Source organism: Lepisosteus oculatus, chromosome 3 (assembly GCF_040954835.1).
Source record: "Lepisosteus oculatus isolate fLepOcu1 chromosome 3, fLepOcu1.hap2, whole genome shotgun sequence".
Lineage (NCBI taxonomy): Eukaryota > Metazoa > Chordata > Actinopteri > Semionotiformes > Lepisosteidae > Lepisosteus > Lepisosteus oculatus.
The window spans coordinates 64607974-64625106 of NC_090698.1; the positions used below are offsets into that span (position 1 = coordinate 64607974).

The 17133-nt window shown below is 36.0% G+C and overlaps 1 protein-coding gene across 4 annotated transcripts in view; it reads left to right on the plus strand.

Annotated features, from left to right (window-relative positions):
* hook3 (hook microtubule-tethering protein 3) overlaps positions 1–17133 on the plus strand; it is a 64201-nt gene that overhangs the window by 21074 nt on the left and 25994 nt on the right. For 3 of the 4 annotated variants that reach the window (XM_015363086.2, XM_069187366.1, XM_069187367.1), the window contains exons 2-11: positions 2083–2168; positions 3985–4057; positions 4976–5026; positions 6430–6562; positions 7770–7837; positions 8059–8121; positions 8917–9000; positions 10144–10206; positions 15095–15258; positions 16854–16994. In XM_015363086.2, the coding sequence (XP_015218572.1) occupies positions 2083–2168; positions 3985–4057; positions 4976–5026; positions 6430–6562; positions 7770–7837; positions 8059–8121; positions 8917–9000; positions 10144–10206; positions 15095–15258; positions 16854–16994 (926 nt within the window). The remainder of the gene's footprint in view (positions 1–2082; positions 2169–3984; positions 4058–4975; positions 5027–6429; positions 6563–7769; positions 7838–8058; positions 8122–8916; positions 9001–10143; positions 10207–15094; positions 15259–16853; positions 16995–17133) is intronic. The other variant, XM_015363108.2, reaches the window with a different exon arrangement.

Here is a 17133-nt window from a genome sequence, read left to right on the forward strand (position 1 = left end):
CCACAATTTGAATTACACATATACACTCTGGCAGTATAATTGATATATATAAACCATGAATTACACCGCAACTATGTTTTTAAGGTTTTTAACTTTTCATCTTTGATTCCTTGCATGATTTTCTCAGACATAGCCACTACTTAAATGATGCACTGTCACTAAGCTGCTCAGAAAGTCAAGAACTTGCAAAAAGAAGGGCTAACTGGTATTTAAAGTTAGACTGCTTTATAATAGACTCTGTTTTGATTTTTTTTCTAGCAAATATTTCTTGCATATGAACTGTATGTTCATTTGCCATTCATTTAAACTATTTAAATGTATTGAAAAGTGCATATATATGTAGTTTAATATGTAGCTTTTACAGAACATGAGACAATTTTTCAGAATACATGGTGAATTCATTTTTATCGTACTTATCGCTGTAGTCAGTTAGCAGTGTGTCTATTTTAGCTTCAGGAAAATCTGAAGCACTCATATTATCCCACATCAGCCATACTCTGAAACATTATAGTGAAGGTACTGTGCAACATGTGACGAGAAGACAGTGTTCACAAGCTCCATTACAAAATTATTCTAAATATAATTCACATGAGAGCAGTAAGTTGTATAATGTCTGTGCCGTACAATACATGTAGGTAGCCTTACTTTAAACACAACACTTCTAGAGTGACCCTAGTTGTCCTTTACTAAAGAGCAAAGTATTTTATAGTGAGTCAGCAGCTGATCTGTTAATTACTGTCACCACCTTAGTGTATCTAATTTGCTTTTATATTAAGTGTAATGATTTTTCTTCTCTAGCTTTTGTGGTATATTGCCCTGTTGAGGAAAGAAAAACTTGCAAGGTGCTGTATATTGGAAGGTCCAGCATGTCCTAAGACTTTGTAGACTCCTGGTGAAGATAACTTTTTTTGTTGTTGTTTGGGTACTGCTGATATATTTTTCTGTTTTTGTGTGACAGTTGTACAAAAACATCACAGCTTACGGGTTCTAGTGTTTTTAAAGTGGTGTTTTTTTTCTTGGTTATTTTCACAGCTGTATTTTACTGTAGATGTACACAAGAGCCTACTCGCAAGACACTTGTTACAGTTTTCATTCAAAGAGCACCTAGTGAAGAAAATAGTCAAAGCAGTATATGCTAGGTACAAGCAAGTGTTGGATGTTTTTCAGAAACTGACTGCATTTATTTAAGTGGTTTTGTTGTTTTTCCTGAATATAATACAATGTTGTTCGTTCTGGCAAAATAGAAAAATCAGAAAATGATTTCCATCTTCACCTCCCTAGCTGATAGAACTTAGCTGACAGAATAAGATATTTGTAGTAATTTAGTCATTTTACTTTGGGCTATCCAGAATAAGATACTACCTTTTGCTTACATCTGAAGCACTCAAGACCTGTGACAAAGTACTGGTTGTTTTGCTCTTGACAATTTCCTTTTCACTTTTACAGCTGTTCTACTTCGCCGACTATTTGTTGACAGTGCCCCTTTTGCCCTGTGCTTGGTTTGTTGGAATCTGAGGGGATATCTGGCATCCGCTACTTATACCTCTACAAAGCAAGAGATATGAATATATAAAGCAAAAATTCAAACTTAACATTTTGGTGATTAGTTGAAAATAGATATGCGTTTGAATTCTTTAAAAGTATGAGGTGCTCCAACTTTGTCCAGCAACTTTGTACACCCTTAAACACATTTACAGCACTTAAGAAGGCTTATTATGCATCCCCCCCCGTCTTTTTCACTAATAAAATTGAATTATCAGTGATATGATAATTACATGTGCTGTAGTCACTCTTCTCTCTATTCTCTAGACCAGTAGTAACTTCCTAGATTGGTTTCTGTTTCTGGACTATCTAAGAGCCTGTCTGTTTTTTCCTTTTGTTATTCTGTGTTCCGGTGTTATTCCTTTCTGAGGCACATTGTAACTACGAATGACGGAAATTATTTCCTTCCTTGGTTCCACACAAAAAACAACTTCAAAACCACGAGGGCCTACACGTGTCTTTTGCATTGTGTTAATTTATTTCCCATGAAATGTACACCAACCTCTTGAATAACTTTCATGTTTTTTCCTGTACTTTCAGATACAGACATTCGGAGTAGAGGCACCATGTAAAACAGTAGAGGATCTTACAAGTGGGGTTGTAATGGCTCAAGTACTTCAAAAAATGTGAGTACCGTGGCAGCCTTGATGTAATAAGATGGCAGTGTCGACAGTTTCACTTCTGCCTCCTTTGCACTGCCCATTATCAATTGTCTCATTATTTTAAAAGTATGAGAGTTACATTTGCATTATTATGAAGTAAACTGAGGAAAGTGAGCTAATGTTTCAGTAAGGCCTCATCTATTTTTTTTCAGCGGTTTGCCAAACATACACCACTTTACAATTTCCTTACACACCTGCTTCCACTCAGAAATGACGTGTAGCCAGTTGCAATATACAGTAGATCAGTTTAGGAATATGTTAGAATACAGAGGAGGTAGATAATAGTTTTTTTACATAATAGGACTACAGAATATGGTGGTGTCATGCTGTGTAAGTTTTAAGCCTTTTTGTGAGATTGACAGTGTAGCTGTTTTAAAAAGAAGGCTCAGACGTTGCATCTTCCAACTCCTTTTCTGTCTGGTGTGTGTTGGGGTTAACTGGATACTTGAATTATGTCACTGCATTAGGAGAAATGAACAGAGAGGTCAAGAGTGACAGAAGTTCTTGGCAGAGGTGAAGAGGGAGAGACTGGCAGCGATCTTGCTAACAGTGTAGCTTTGAACCTACAGTATTACTCTGTAGAATTTATACTTCATTTTACTTAACTTAATTCAGTTTATGATTTAATATTGTATTCCTTGTTAATATAAATTCATATTATATGCATGAAGAGAAATCTCCTAATTTTTAGTATGGCATTTTTTAATCGTACATATTATAATTCAGTTGGAAGGGTCGCTTGCTTTTTACACCTATTATTTTTCTGTCTTATTATTTTAGTTATTATATATATTTTGTTTGTATTTAATTTGCAAAGCTGTAGTGAAAAAGTTTCTCTGTGAAAGTTTGCCACATCTCTATATATCGAGCTTGTTTTTTCTGTTTGAGAAACAGCTCTTTGAAATCAGTGTATGAAAATATTTCAAGGGACAGTAATGGTACTGTCTTATATTAATAATGTCCTATTTCTTGTCAAGTCACTTGCGTTTAATTTTGTACTTGTTTTGTTGTCTCTGTCCATACCTTATTTACACATTTTTGTTATTTTGGTCTCAAGCATACAGTATGTAAAACTAGTTAAAATGTCTGAAAAATAGCTGAATGTCAGGAAGCAAAGAAGTGATACAATGATTAATAGTCTCTTAGGCTTTTGTGTTTTTACTGGGACATTTAATATATGTGGCAGTCAAGAATAGAAAGTATCATAGCTGAACTGTATACATACAGACTTAAATTCTGATGAGTTTTTAAGGGTAATTTGGAAAGACAACCATGAAGCAGCCTTTCATCTGTCCATGAAAGATATTGTTCCATCTCTGTATTTATGGTCTACAGTTTGCATGTACGTTTCTCTGTGGAGCTGTGGAGGGGTGATTTCTTGACTGAATAAGTGTGGTTACTGCTGTAGCACATCCTTCACATCTTATTTATAGAGGGCATAAGAGACAAAAACTGCTTTGCTCTCTTTCAATGTCTAATTCCGATAGTCATTTGTTCATGGTTTTAAATGCTTTTCTTCTTGGTACTGAAAATATTGTTTTTCTGATTTGCTTCCAGACTATCTTGGCAAAGTTTTTTTTTCAGTCACCATTTTATAAGAATATAAATTTGAGCAGCCCATACTATGCTTTAAGAATGGGGTTTGGGGAGTTTCTTTGAGAGGAAATGCATATGCAGTTTCACCCAGTAGCATTTAGTGAATCAATGGCACACGCTCACCTTCACCAAGTATTGTTTTGTTGATGATATTTTGTTACATGGACATTTCAATTTTTTGCAGAGATGTATCATATTTTAATGACAACTGGATAAGCCGAATAAAAACTGAAGTTGGTGATAATTGGAGATTAAAGGTAAGGTATATTTATAATATTTCTGCACTATTTCAGCCTCTGACCTGGGAGAATATTTTTCACTTAACCAGATTATAAATTGTAGGCAGAGTTCTGTGTTTCATGAGCACGTGGAAATCTATTCTGCTTTTTCATGAACCATTTTCATGTTTTTGTTTTCCCCAGTTAAATTGTTTAATTTTCATCTAGTTCATTTCAGATTTTAGTTTTACGTTTTCATCCAATTAATGATGGCACCATAAGTTTAAACAGACATATGCTCCGGTAATTACTCTTGACACTAAATGTATGAATGTTACTGAAGTTGGTTACACAGGAGATCAGTCTTTTTATGGTATTGCATTTTGAGTGTTCAGTGCACTAGTCACTGTCTGTTGCTCAAAAAATTTGAATTCTTGTCTCAACATACAGGAAATAAGCCTGTTACTTTTAGAACAGAGTTCATTAAGAGTATAAAAACATACAGTATTGTAGCATTCCACAATAAATTCCTGAAAATGTTCTAGTGCAAAAGAATTTGTAGCTCAAAGTGCACATTTGATTTTCACCCTCCTGACTGTCTTCTTCTAACTGAAACCTTCTCCTTTTCCAGCAGTGTAGCACAGACAGAATTATTGATTGCCTTGCCCTTTTTGCACTGTATGGGTTACTCCAGGGCAGAAGGGTATCTTTATGGGCAGCTGGGTTCTCAGCATGTGTTTATTGATGGCAGACCACATGGGTTTATGAAAACCTCTCTTAGGGAAAAGATTAATAGAGTACAAAACATCTTTGTAACTCCTTTCCCATGTGCAACATAACTTTCAGTTATATTCAGACATAAGCATTTTGACAAGCCCTAGGACAGGTACTGTGAAAAACTGGCTCTCATAAAGATCTCTTATTGAAATCCTAATGAAATTGCTTTTTTTCTTGTAGGTTAGCAATTTAAAGAAAATTCTGAAAGGCATTCTGGATTACAATCATGAGGTGAGAAAAAAACAGGGGTGTTTTCTTAATACAAACTGAGAAGAAAGTTTGCTTCATTTGAATGAAAAGTGTGTAAAATATATTTATGAATATACCTATGTTAAATTGTAATTAATGACAAGACTGAAATTATTAGAATTATTTATTATTAGCTATATTAATTGTAATTGTTATGTATTATTATAATAAAGCAATTAGTATAATTGAGTTAAATCTATGGTCAGTGATGGGTGCCAATATTTGAGAGCCCTCACTGGTAGGAATTGTAATGTTTCCTTCAGGATGAGCTGAAATATTTTGAAAAGCAAATCTGACATTTTGATTATTATCATTAAACTATACCACTTGTTCATCTTAAAACTTAGTCAGTTTGCATCAAGAGTGAGTGCTTGAGGCTGCTGTCTGTCTGTAATTCGACAGAGTCATGGCTTTTCCTGAGATGAACTATGAGGATCACTTTATTGGCCATATACAATTTCTTGCATTAGGAATTTGCCTTTTTGCGTACCCCAGCTGGCTCTCCATGAGACACACAGGCACATAGACAGGGAGAGAGAAGCTGGGGGTCAGAGCGCAGGGTCAGCCATTTATACGGCGCCCCTGGAGCACTTGGGATTAAGGGCCGTGCTCAGGGGCCCAACGGAGTAGGATTCCTCTGCCATCAACCTTCCAGCCACAGGTGCAGATCCTTAGCCACAGAGCCACCACTCCCCCCGTAATGGAAGCAGCTGTGAATAATGTCAGAAAATTGCGCCCCTGCAAAGAATGCAAACTGACGTCTTGAAAGTGGGTGTGCTGTACAAGAACTTTCTGAACGCAGTCAGTGAAGAGAAGAAAATACAGGTGTGGCTGTAGCAGTTCACTTGCATCACTTGACACTCTGGATTTTTTCAAAATTGCCCTCCTTGTTCTTTAAGCATATTTTTGGACATGTCCACAGTAAAAAGACTGCACGACATGTCACTAGTTTCACTGTGTGTTAAAGAGTATCAAGTATAGCGTTGATTTTGTATTGTGTTAAAGGTGTTGGTGTGCCATTGGTGACAAAGTGCAGAAATGTACCGAAGTTACATAGGTTTAAAAAACCTGAATTAGAACACCTAGATTACAAAAACATTCCGAATTGTACCAAAAATGTATATCTACATATAATTTTTTGTAGTTTCAGTGAAAAGTGATTGCCCTGCATTATATCAATGATATTAATGACACAAGAAGCTCAGTTTCCTGAAACCATTAAAGCATTAATGTAGATCATCTACTAATCTCGTGCGGCTTGAAAATTGTCGTCCCGGTCATTGTTTGTTGATGCTTGTATTATCTCCAGTCTACAATACCCATCAAATCGTTGCTGCCTGTATTTGGCCCAGTCATATTCATGGAGTCCCTTCCTCTCTCCTAAGGTCCTTGGCCAGCAGATCAATGACTTCACCCTGCCTGATGTCAACCTGGTGGGGGAGCACTCCGACGCAGCAGAGCTCGGGAGGATGCTTCAGCTCATCCTGGGCTGTGCTGTCAACTGTGAGCAGAAACAAGGTGGGGGGGCGACTGTGCTCTTGGAGCCTAAATTCAGCAGGTTTCCAAAGTAGTTTGAGGGTCACTGCACTAGGAATGCATTGCATGACTAGATGCAGCACTCATTCCTTCATTTGTTCAGCAGTGCTAATTGGGAAGTAAAGCAAGCAGTAGTTACTGTTAGATTACATGTTTCCGTGACTAAACTAGATCTTCACGTTGACAAATTAAACTATGTCCACTATGATCTTGAGCAGTCCCTCTTTTTGTTTTTTTACTCGTAGTCATACATTTCTTTTTGTTTAGTACTAAAAAACTCAATTATTCATATTCATAGCTTACCTTTAAAGAAACCAGAGGCTGACAGTAGGACATCAAAGAAGCTTCATGAAGTTGGCCTCCCTACAAGCAGCAGAACCAATCAAGCCCACCAGATTCATGAGTGCTGGGTTTGTGCTGACTTCGTTTGAGATATAGTGCCTTAGTTTTTCAGAGGGGTGACATCACAGCCCCCTTCAGTGGCGCCAGGGAACCAAATTGGTGTGATTCGTTAGTGCCCCCTTTGTGCCGCATCAGGCAAAAACGCAGCACTAACGAAACTTAATTAGAAGGCCTACACCTGTAACGGTAAAAGATAAATAGCGATAAAGGATTTATAAAGATTAACTAAAACAATTGTTGACTCCCATGATCAAATTCTGTATCTTGGCACAGTTGATATGGGCTGTAAAACGTTCTAGAAATTCAATATTTATCATATTCATGGCTATCTCAAAAAAACAAAACCGGACTGACTCCCGTAAACCTCCCCAAACCTAGATTTAGGATTCTAGGTTCTAGATTTGCTGATTTGTGAAGTTTCAAAGTGTGTAACACTAAAAATCAAAGAAGAATTAGTTGCATTTCTTACCTAATGTTTTACATTTTGAAGGTGGCTCTTTCATTAATGAATGCAGTTGTCCATTATTGCGGTGTTAGAGACCTTTTGAGTAGATAAGATGTTCAAGTGATGTGGAGCTAGATACTATAGATGGATCATCTACCGTAATTCTGTGTGATTATTAGCTTCAGATATTTTCACCATTCGTCAAGGATGTTTTCAAATGTAATTAAAAAAATAATCTGAATTCTAAATGAAAAGGGGAATTAAATCTTTTCTATTTTGTTGCTCCAATATGTCTATTGAATCCATGGGTTTAGTCACTGACTGTATGTGTGTGTTACACAGAATACATTCAGACAATAATGATGATGGAGGAGTCCGTACAACACGTCGTCATGACAGCAATCCAGGAGGTAATCTGTTAAAATGACTGAATTTTTTGCAAATTTAAGTTGAAAGTTTAGAAAATATGCTCAAATTAGTTTGACATTTTTCCTTTTTAACATTTTTATTTAACTGATAGCTGAAAGTTTTAACAGTAAAACATAGAATCCAAACTGAAATGGGATTATCCTGAAAGTACAATTTAATTAATGGTATAACATTTTAAAAATGTACACTTATTTATTTTTAGCTGATGAGCAAAGAGACCCCAGTTTCCCCTGGAAACGACACCTATGTGGATCTGGACAGACAGGTAAACAGGTGCTAGAGATGGTTATCAATAGGTTTGGTATATTGTGCTCAGGTAGACTAAAATTGTTACCTTGAAAGCTCTGGTCTAAAAGGAGCAAATGCACAATATGTAGAATTCTGTTTTCCTAGGAACAAGTAATAGGTTTATTCCATGCTGAAAAAGGAAGAAAGAAAACAACGTTTTGGCCGTGGAGCCTTCTTCAGGTGTGTCCAGGCTCCACAGCCGAAATGTTGTGTTTTCTTTCTTCCTTTTTCAGCATGGAATAAACCTATTACTTCTTCCTTTGCAGCCTACGCATGCTGATGCAGCTACCCACCTACCCAAACTATTCTGTTTTCCTAGATTATTAAAACTTCAACCAGGGAATATAAAAATCTGATTGTATAATTTAAGAAGCATTTTCATTAAACAAAATATTTAATACTTATTATTTTGTGTATCACCAAAAACATTGATAATGTTATTTTTAAAATGATTGAAATGTACAACAAAATATTTTTTTCTTAAATATTAAACAGATACTGTGAACATTATTAAAATAAAAATATATAATATAACAATAAAGTATATAAATTATTATAGCTAATGAGCAGTAAAAGTATGTATTCGCACTATTTTGGCTTTGTTTTTTTATTTGGAGTTTTTGGAGTCCTTTTCACTCATTATGATCAAAATTATGGGTTTATACAGTGGACTGTGATAACATAATTTTGCCCGTTCCAAAGTAGTAGCTGGTTCCTAAAATAACTGTCAGTCTAATGTGAAATCATGTGTCTTTTTATGTGTTCACTTTAGCTCAAGAAAACAATGGAGGAGCTCAGTGATGCTTTAGCTGCGAAAGAAGAAATTGCCCAAAGGTGTCACGAGCTGGACATGCAGGTGGGCTTAAATGAACAACACAAACAATTTTTTTAACAGGGATTTGTAATCTTTTGTTTTTTGTAATGTTCTTCTTAATTTCAACACTTTACAGGCATTTCATATTAATGAATGTAGAATTATACTGATATTAAAAGTGCGTGTTGATAAATTGTATTTACTTCTGTAATTACCTTTCCTCTAAAATCCATTGAGTTAAATAATTCAGCCTTTTTTCTTATGTCTTGGAAATCATTACTTTTTGTGCTTTTAATTACTTTTCATTGCCATGTTACAGGGTTTCCATGCATCTTTGAAAAAGTTTCAGATCTTGACAGTGGTGATTCAATAAGTGGTTGGTAAAATGAATTAGTACATTTTTAATTTGTTTACTTCAGGGTAGCTCCATTTCAGAAAGACAGCAGGTTTGCTTTGGCTAAATGGAAAGCTAGGGTCTTACTTTCATAAAACCTACAATGTGTAGAGCTGCTCTGACATGATCAAATCCAAGATTGTAGGCAAGTTTAGCAGCTGTTTGCAGTGAAGTTATCTAAAAGAAATGACAGAGCAGACATGAGGGGTTCCTCTTGCTCTGTATGTGGGCAGTCACTGTGCCCTTCCTCTGATGTTGCCCACAAATGATATTGCATGCCTGTGTTTCCTCTAATTGCAGTCTTTTCATGCTTATTCCAAGGTTGTTTTTCAAACAACACAATGGGTGTTTACCTTAGGGATCTAATTAAAATATCACTGTAAAAAATGGTCGTCTTTAACTCTTGAATTCATAGTTATTCTCAATTCTCCAAACCATGGGATCTTTTTAGACTGAACATTATTTCTAGTTTTTGTAAAGCAAATGGGAAAATGAACAGTTTTCAACTATTCTTGAAATTCAGAATTATAATGCCTCTATTGCAGTGACTTGGAAGAGATGGATATGGACGTTAACGCTGCAGTTACATTTTTACTTTAATCTTAATATACAGGAAGTGTGAAAATAAATGCCAGAGAAGTTGTTGTAATGACTGTTAGATTGTATTTTTCAAGATGTCATGGAAACCCTGCTGTATCCTGTAATCTTTTTCTAATTTGTGCTTCGTTTTTGTTTTCTTTTTTTGTTTTGTTTCCTTTCCTTTAACCTCTTCACTCTGCCTCGCTTTGAAGGCATACCTTGTTCAAGAGGAGCGAGATAGACTGAGGTTAGAGTGTAATGAACTAGACGAAAGGGTAAATCCGCTTTTTCTTCTATCTTTGTTTTGGGCTCAGAAAGCACTGGATTTGCAGCCTGCTCTAACAGCATCCCTGGGAAATCCAGACTCTTGGTTGTGTGTGCGCGTCAGCTGTCCTGTCACAATGCGTTCTGTACTGTCACAGTGCTCAAAACTAATACCCTCCCTCTTTAACCTCACAGGATGCAATAACAGAAGAAACAATAAATGCCTTGAAGAGCTGGCATTAAGCCAGAAGTGAGGCTTGGATGTTGAAGCAGGCAGGTAGTTAGTTAACCGTGGTATTTATAAGAGATAACTTGTAGAGACTAGATAAGCAAGGTTACCACTTAGTTCTGCTATTGTTGTTTTTTGTCACTTAACGAGTTAACTGTTGAAAAGCTAGTTAGCATACTTGAGTGGGTGGTTTCTCAAGTGTGGGTGCCAGCTTGGCAGAATTTGGTATGTTACTTCTGACCCTTATAGAGGTTTAGCCTTATAATAAACAGTTGCTTTGCGTTTGTAAATGAGACAGTTTTGCCCTCAAAACCTGTTCTGATAATATTTATTAAGTATGATGTTTGCGTTCAAGAACTATCATGGATAAACAGCTTTTCTAGTTGTTAGAACTCAGTAATGCTACTGTATTTGAGAAACAGTTGTAGTTGTATTTTAGTGAATGGAGTTTATGAATCTTATGAAAAGCACTTTTTAGCTCTACTTGGAGTGTAAACATAAGTGTTCTTTAATCCATGATTTGTCTTTTGTCTTTTAAGATTCAGTGGTTATATTTTAATGCTTATAATTGATCTTTCATTTCACACATAAAACACATGGGTATCTTTATGGAAACTATGACCTATTCACAACAAATAGAGTAGTTTATTAAGCCATTGTTGGGTGTGCATTTTGATATATTTACCGTCTTTACTGCTGTAGTTGAATATAAAAGAGGAGCAAATGTCTGCTGCATAATGGATGTATATTTTAGTTTAGTGTTTGTGTAGTATGTGGACATTAATTCTGCTTTGTAAATATAAGGATGACATAAAGTTTGAGTCACGCCTTTCTAAAATTGAGATTTTGTAAGTAAAAAATGTAAACTTTGAAAAGCTGCCACATAAGTGCATGATTGTGCTCTCCTCATGCTTATGCAAGCTTTGCGACACTGAAGTCATAGCTTAAAGCATTGGGTATGTAGAACACTGCATGCAGTGGGAGGATGGCATTCCATGTCTTTAGACTTTAAAATGAAATCTTGGCAGTTTCTATAAAAAATGTAAAAGAAGCAGTCAAATTTGATTTAGTAGAAATGTTTATGGATTACAGTTTAGAATAGAATTTCCAGAGGTTTAGCAGGCTTTTACTAAAAACTAATTGAGATAATACTAATTGAGCCTAGTAAGAGCTCACATTGGTGGATTTCAGTTTTCCTTGCCTATGTCGGTATAAGTCAACTTGGAGCACAAATCGCATTGATCTCATTTTTTGAGTGACTAAAATAGAGTGAAGTATATTTCAAAATTGCATGGATAGCAAGTTTAAAGCAAATGGTTTTTATTTGATAAATGTGGACTAGGTAAATAAAACCAATCTGCAAAGACATACTTTTATTTAATGTGAACAGATTCTCACTTGTACGACCAATTTATACAGCCAGGCATTAACTGGTGCAATCTGAGTGAAGTGCCTTGCTCAAGGGTCCAACAGCAGGGTCTAATCCAGGTTTGAACCCAAAGCCATCTGGTCAGGTGTCCAGGGCCCTTATCAGTACTCTGTGCTCCTGCCAGCTGAGAAGAGGCATCAATACAATCAATGCATGACTGTACTTCAGAAACAGGGTAACAAGATGCTCAGGAAAAAAATCCTTCTTAAAGCTTAAAATTATTGACCTAAAAGGTTTAACCTTTGAATGACCTGACTTGTTTTTGTTTGTGTTAAAAGAACGAATAAGTGCTTGTACAGTATATTGTAGAAATGCTTACTTTGATAGAAAATTATCTTGAGAATGTTTTCACTATTGTGGTACTATTCACAGACAATGGGTCTAGACACCCATGTGCAGTGTACGAATGTTAAATATTCAGAAGTTATTAGGTTGTCAAGTGTGCAGATAGTTTTGTTATAACATAAAATGATCAGTTGTATGCATTTCCCAAGAATGATCGAGATACATTTATAGAATAGTGATTCGGCTTCAATGACTCGCAAATTCAATAAGAAGAAATGTGGTAAAAATCAGGATTTTTGTAAAATCAGGAGTATGCACCTAGAATGTAGTAGAGATTAATTTATTTAATGGCAAACAATTCACATCTGGCTCTTTGGGATAAAACCCTGGCCAGTGTCCACATCTATTCTGCTCTTTCGACACTCAGATTTCAGTACACGCAATTTGTATAAAACGTAATCAAAGTATATGCTATGAAATGCCACTGTAGCATGCACTCTACTGTAGCTGAAAAGAAAATAACATACGTCTGCATGGCTACTTTTAAAGTTGCTCTAATGTTTGGGGAACGCAAGAGAATTAGTTCAGTGTCACTGAAGGGTTAAGACCATTGTCGAAAAACTGTTCAAGGCAGATCATTGCCTGAAGTTCAATGGGGCCAAATTATTTTAGTTAAAATTGTAGAAAATAATTTGTAACAACTACTGACTTAGGTTTGGACATATTTGTGAATGCTAAGGATTTACATAGAAGTGAATCCTAAAGCTGTTTTAAAGCTCTGTAAATTGACTTTTACTGTGTACCTTGTTTTTATTGTGGCCACCAGAGAAAATGGGGTAAATATGTCCTACATATTTGCAGTCGGGGAAAAAATGTTGGTTGTAACAGCTGTTATTTTGAATGGCCTCTTCTCATTTGTAGCCATTCTGTAGCTTAATAATTTAAGGTTTTTTGACCGGTTTTAAGAAAATAAGTTTAGTTTTCTTAGATGACTTATGAAGAGGGATGTAGTCTGTAGAAATAGAAGGAATAGCAGGTAACAGTCGTTGTAAGTAACTACAGGAAGTACTTTTAAAGTCACTAACGAGGGCACATCTTTGCTCAAAGGGTTTTAAGGATATGGTTTGCGTACTGCGCCATGTTGTTGGCTGATACCTGAAAAAACTGGACGAGTTCCTTGCATGAATCAGTTTCAAGTCAAGTTGGGCTGAAGGGCCTCCCTTTTGTTTGTGACCATTTTTATGTTCTACATCGATTAGCTTTGGGTAAAGAAAAAATCAGTGTAATTTACATTTGAGTGTTGGCTGAGGGATCCTCACTGAGGAGCATACAGGCTGTAAAAGGAGGAGGCACATCCCACGTGCTGTGTAACCTGCTTAGACGACCTGTGGTACATCCTTAGGAGCAGCGTTGGGTCTTGAAAATATAGCTTTATTCTGAAACAAGCTTTCATTTCCCATATAGGCAGTAACTTTTATGTGGTCAAAGTAAATCTCCTGAATTTCATTAACATGTAGGAGTTTGGCAAGTATATATTAGTTTGGTTTTGTTTTCATGTGGACTACATTTGCCAAAAGAAAGTAAAATGGTTTTAATTTGGCTTAATTGTAAATGATGAAAGTCCTCGATTTATTTAGTCATTCATTCTGTCTCACTCGGAAAAGATTTAAATCTTATGTATTAAAAAATTTAAGAGTGGTAAGCTTAAGACATGCAGCAAAAAAAAATTGAATTGTTTTGTATGTGCATGATCAAGAACATTATCTTCCATTAATTAGTGTGTGTTTATACATGGGCAGAATATGAAGTTTGTTTATGGGTACTGAACTGCTTATTATATATGTTTAAATTAAAACAAAAAATAGTATAAATAAAAAATGAACTTTTAATTTGGATTTAGACCAGAATAACAGCAGTTTGTTCCAAAGCTATTCTTTTAAAGCAAAGGAAGCCTTATGCAGGAACATTTCACAAATAGTCACAGGGTTATGTAAGTAACATAGAAATCTGCATGTTATATACATCAGACTTAAAATCTTATAGCCAAATGATATGGAGAAGAAATTTATGAAGCTGTATAGAGGAGGTGTCATGCAGTACAAAAATAAGTATTTTAAGACTAACAACTTTTAAGGCGGCATCACTGATTTCCCTAGAAATTCCCTCCTAAACTACCATGTGTGCTGTTTTTTGCTTTAGTCCTGAAATTGTGAATGCTTTAAGGTTTGAATCCACTCCTCCCACAAATAATAAGATGCATGTTCCAATAAGTTGATACTAAAACACTTTGTCACTTTTGTTCAATTGTTTTTATCATTATATTCATCTCATTTTATTTTTAAGGCAGAAACCAGCCACGTAGCAATGAACAGTTGTTCATTTGACTGTTGTGTGACCCTTTATTATTTGTAAAACTTTTGAGTTTGTCTGCTGAGTTTAATATTACCATAAGCTTTATATTTCAACATTTCCCTCAGAACTACTGTATCTGTGCCAGTCTGATTGAAGTACTTAGCAGATTTCTTTCAATGGACAGACATAAATTTAACTGCCAGTGAAAGATGATTTTATTTTTAAATGCATTTTGTTAAATGATGTGTTTAATGTCTCATTAAACAGCAATTGTCCAACAGAGTCCTACTGAATTATTTCAATTTATGTATTTAGTTAATTTGTTCATTACATGGTTGGGGTTGTTCCTCTTCAATAGCCCTAACATCATATTGGTTTGCATTTTAATCCAGTTCATACAGTACAATCAGTGTGGCATAGAATACCCTTTTGTCTTAACATGCTAAAATTCCTTTGTTTTAAGGAAAATAAAATAATGTTTGGCATTATATTTCCAGTATTTGAAACCTAATGTAGCTTTTTTTTTGACAGTGCTGATTGCGGTCTGCACTATTCCTTCTTCATAAAATTGTATAAGTGGTTCTGTTCTTTTTTGTTCATGCAGGTGGCAGCACTTCAGGAGGAGAAAAGTAGTTTGCTAGCAGAAAACCAGGTTCTTATGGAACGACTGAACCAGTCGGACTCCATCGAAGACCCAAACAGCCCCGCAGGAAGGAGACATCTACATCTCCAAACCCAATTAGAACAGCTCCAAGAAGAAACCTTTAGGTACGCTGGTGTACAGTATCAGTATGTACAGAAAGGTGCGATTTAGTACACTGTGTTTCTTTGAGTTACTGATTTGTCATGAGGAGCCAGCTGCAGTATCCTTGGTAACTGAGCGCACTAAACTGGTGAGCAGTATGTGATGCATGTACCACAGAGCCAGTTTATGTTCCCGGCACAGGCAGGTTACTTTCACACCTGGAGATATTCAAAAGAAAAAAGAAGTCGCTAATGTATTCGTGTTGATTTCCCTCGCTTTATTGAAGTTACCTCTGCTCATCAGATTGAAATGTCTGGGGCTCCTCAGAGTCCTACAGCACTGGCATCATTTCCTGATTATCGTCTGTACTTCAGTGGGGAAATACAGGATATGGGGGACTGAGGCTGTGGGACCCTTGTCTCCTCTCAGTCTGTTTCTCTCACATGCATTACAGATATGTACTTAGACACTGTTAATGTTGCACTTGCCAATCTGTCCTGCTTGTCAGTGCTGGAATACAGTTTAAAATCCACATGGAAGTCGGAAAGTGTTGGGTTCTAATCTAGGATTATCATAAAGATGTGTGAAACTGAATTTTTTATATTGCGCTACTTGAAATGTGACCTGGTTTTGGCTCTAAATCATCTAAATGTTTTTTTTTATTATTGACTGCTGTGTTCCCTATGAATAGTGTACTTTAGTTGTTTCTCCTCATCAGGGTTGAACAAAGCTGTGACATCTTTAATGCAGTGTTAAAATGAAACCAGCTGTAGCGCATTCCTGTAAATTATGGAAGTGTCACTTGACCCATTGCAGCCTCAGCAAAATCTGTTATTGAACTTCCCCTTTGCCATAGGCCCTGTTAACTTAATTTGGCATTTAGACAGATTAAGCACTGTAAATGCAATTAATGAACTTTGTAATTGCAATTACTTCTGATCCAGTAATTAATATTGGAAGAATATGACAGATGTGTGCCAAGACTGAATCTTGATGCTGTGTCATGAGTATCAGTCATCACCCTGTTCTCCTTCCCACTGAGAGCTGGTGTGTGGTGCGTGTACTGGTGCACTATGGCTGCTCTCATACATGGTGCCACAAACTTGAGACCTGCACACATTCTCTCCCGATTTGCATCCCCTTGCTTTTAGTCTTTCATGCCTGCATGGAATTAAACGTCTCAATTTGGGTTAATTGCCAGCATTCTTCTGTGGGACTCCGTTAGTACATTTAAGTGCTTTTTGTGCTTTTTACATTTTATTTTTTAGCATTCTTGGATATAGCTGAAGACATATTGAACTGTTCTTATCTGAAGTAACCTATCAGCTATTGGTCTCAGCTGTTGTTTGACAGGAAAATAAGGCTGAGAAACAAGGAATCTGTAGAAGTCTTATCACCCATGCCTCTATGTCCACTACTTCCCTGTTCATTTATTAACCGTACTGTTTCAATCTGTGAATCTTTCCAGTGTTTTTGTCTTAGATCGGAAGTAAGTGTAGGTTTGTGCAAGTTGTGCCTTTTCCTTTCCATTTTCAAATAATAAAAATATAAAAGTCGTTATAATTGGGACAATAACAAAAATTCAAATAAGTATTTGAAAGTTGTCCTGGACTTGCAGGTTAGAGGCAGCCAAAGATGATTATAGAATACGCTGTGAAGAACTGGAGAAAGAAATCTTGGAACTGCGAGGGCAAAATGAGGAGTTGACCTCTCTTGCAGATGAAGCACAGTCTTTAAAGGATGAAATGGATGTTCTTAGGTAAGATCTGCTGTTCGATGTTTATATTATGATATAGTGATGCAAATCATCTAGAACATTATAATAACTCAAGGTAAACTAACAAAGAAGTGCCAAAGAAGGCTCTGCTGCCAAAATGTGGTTTCTCATTTCTACTTCT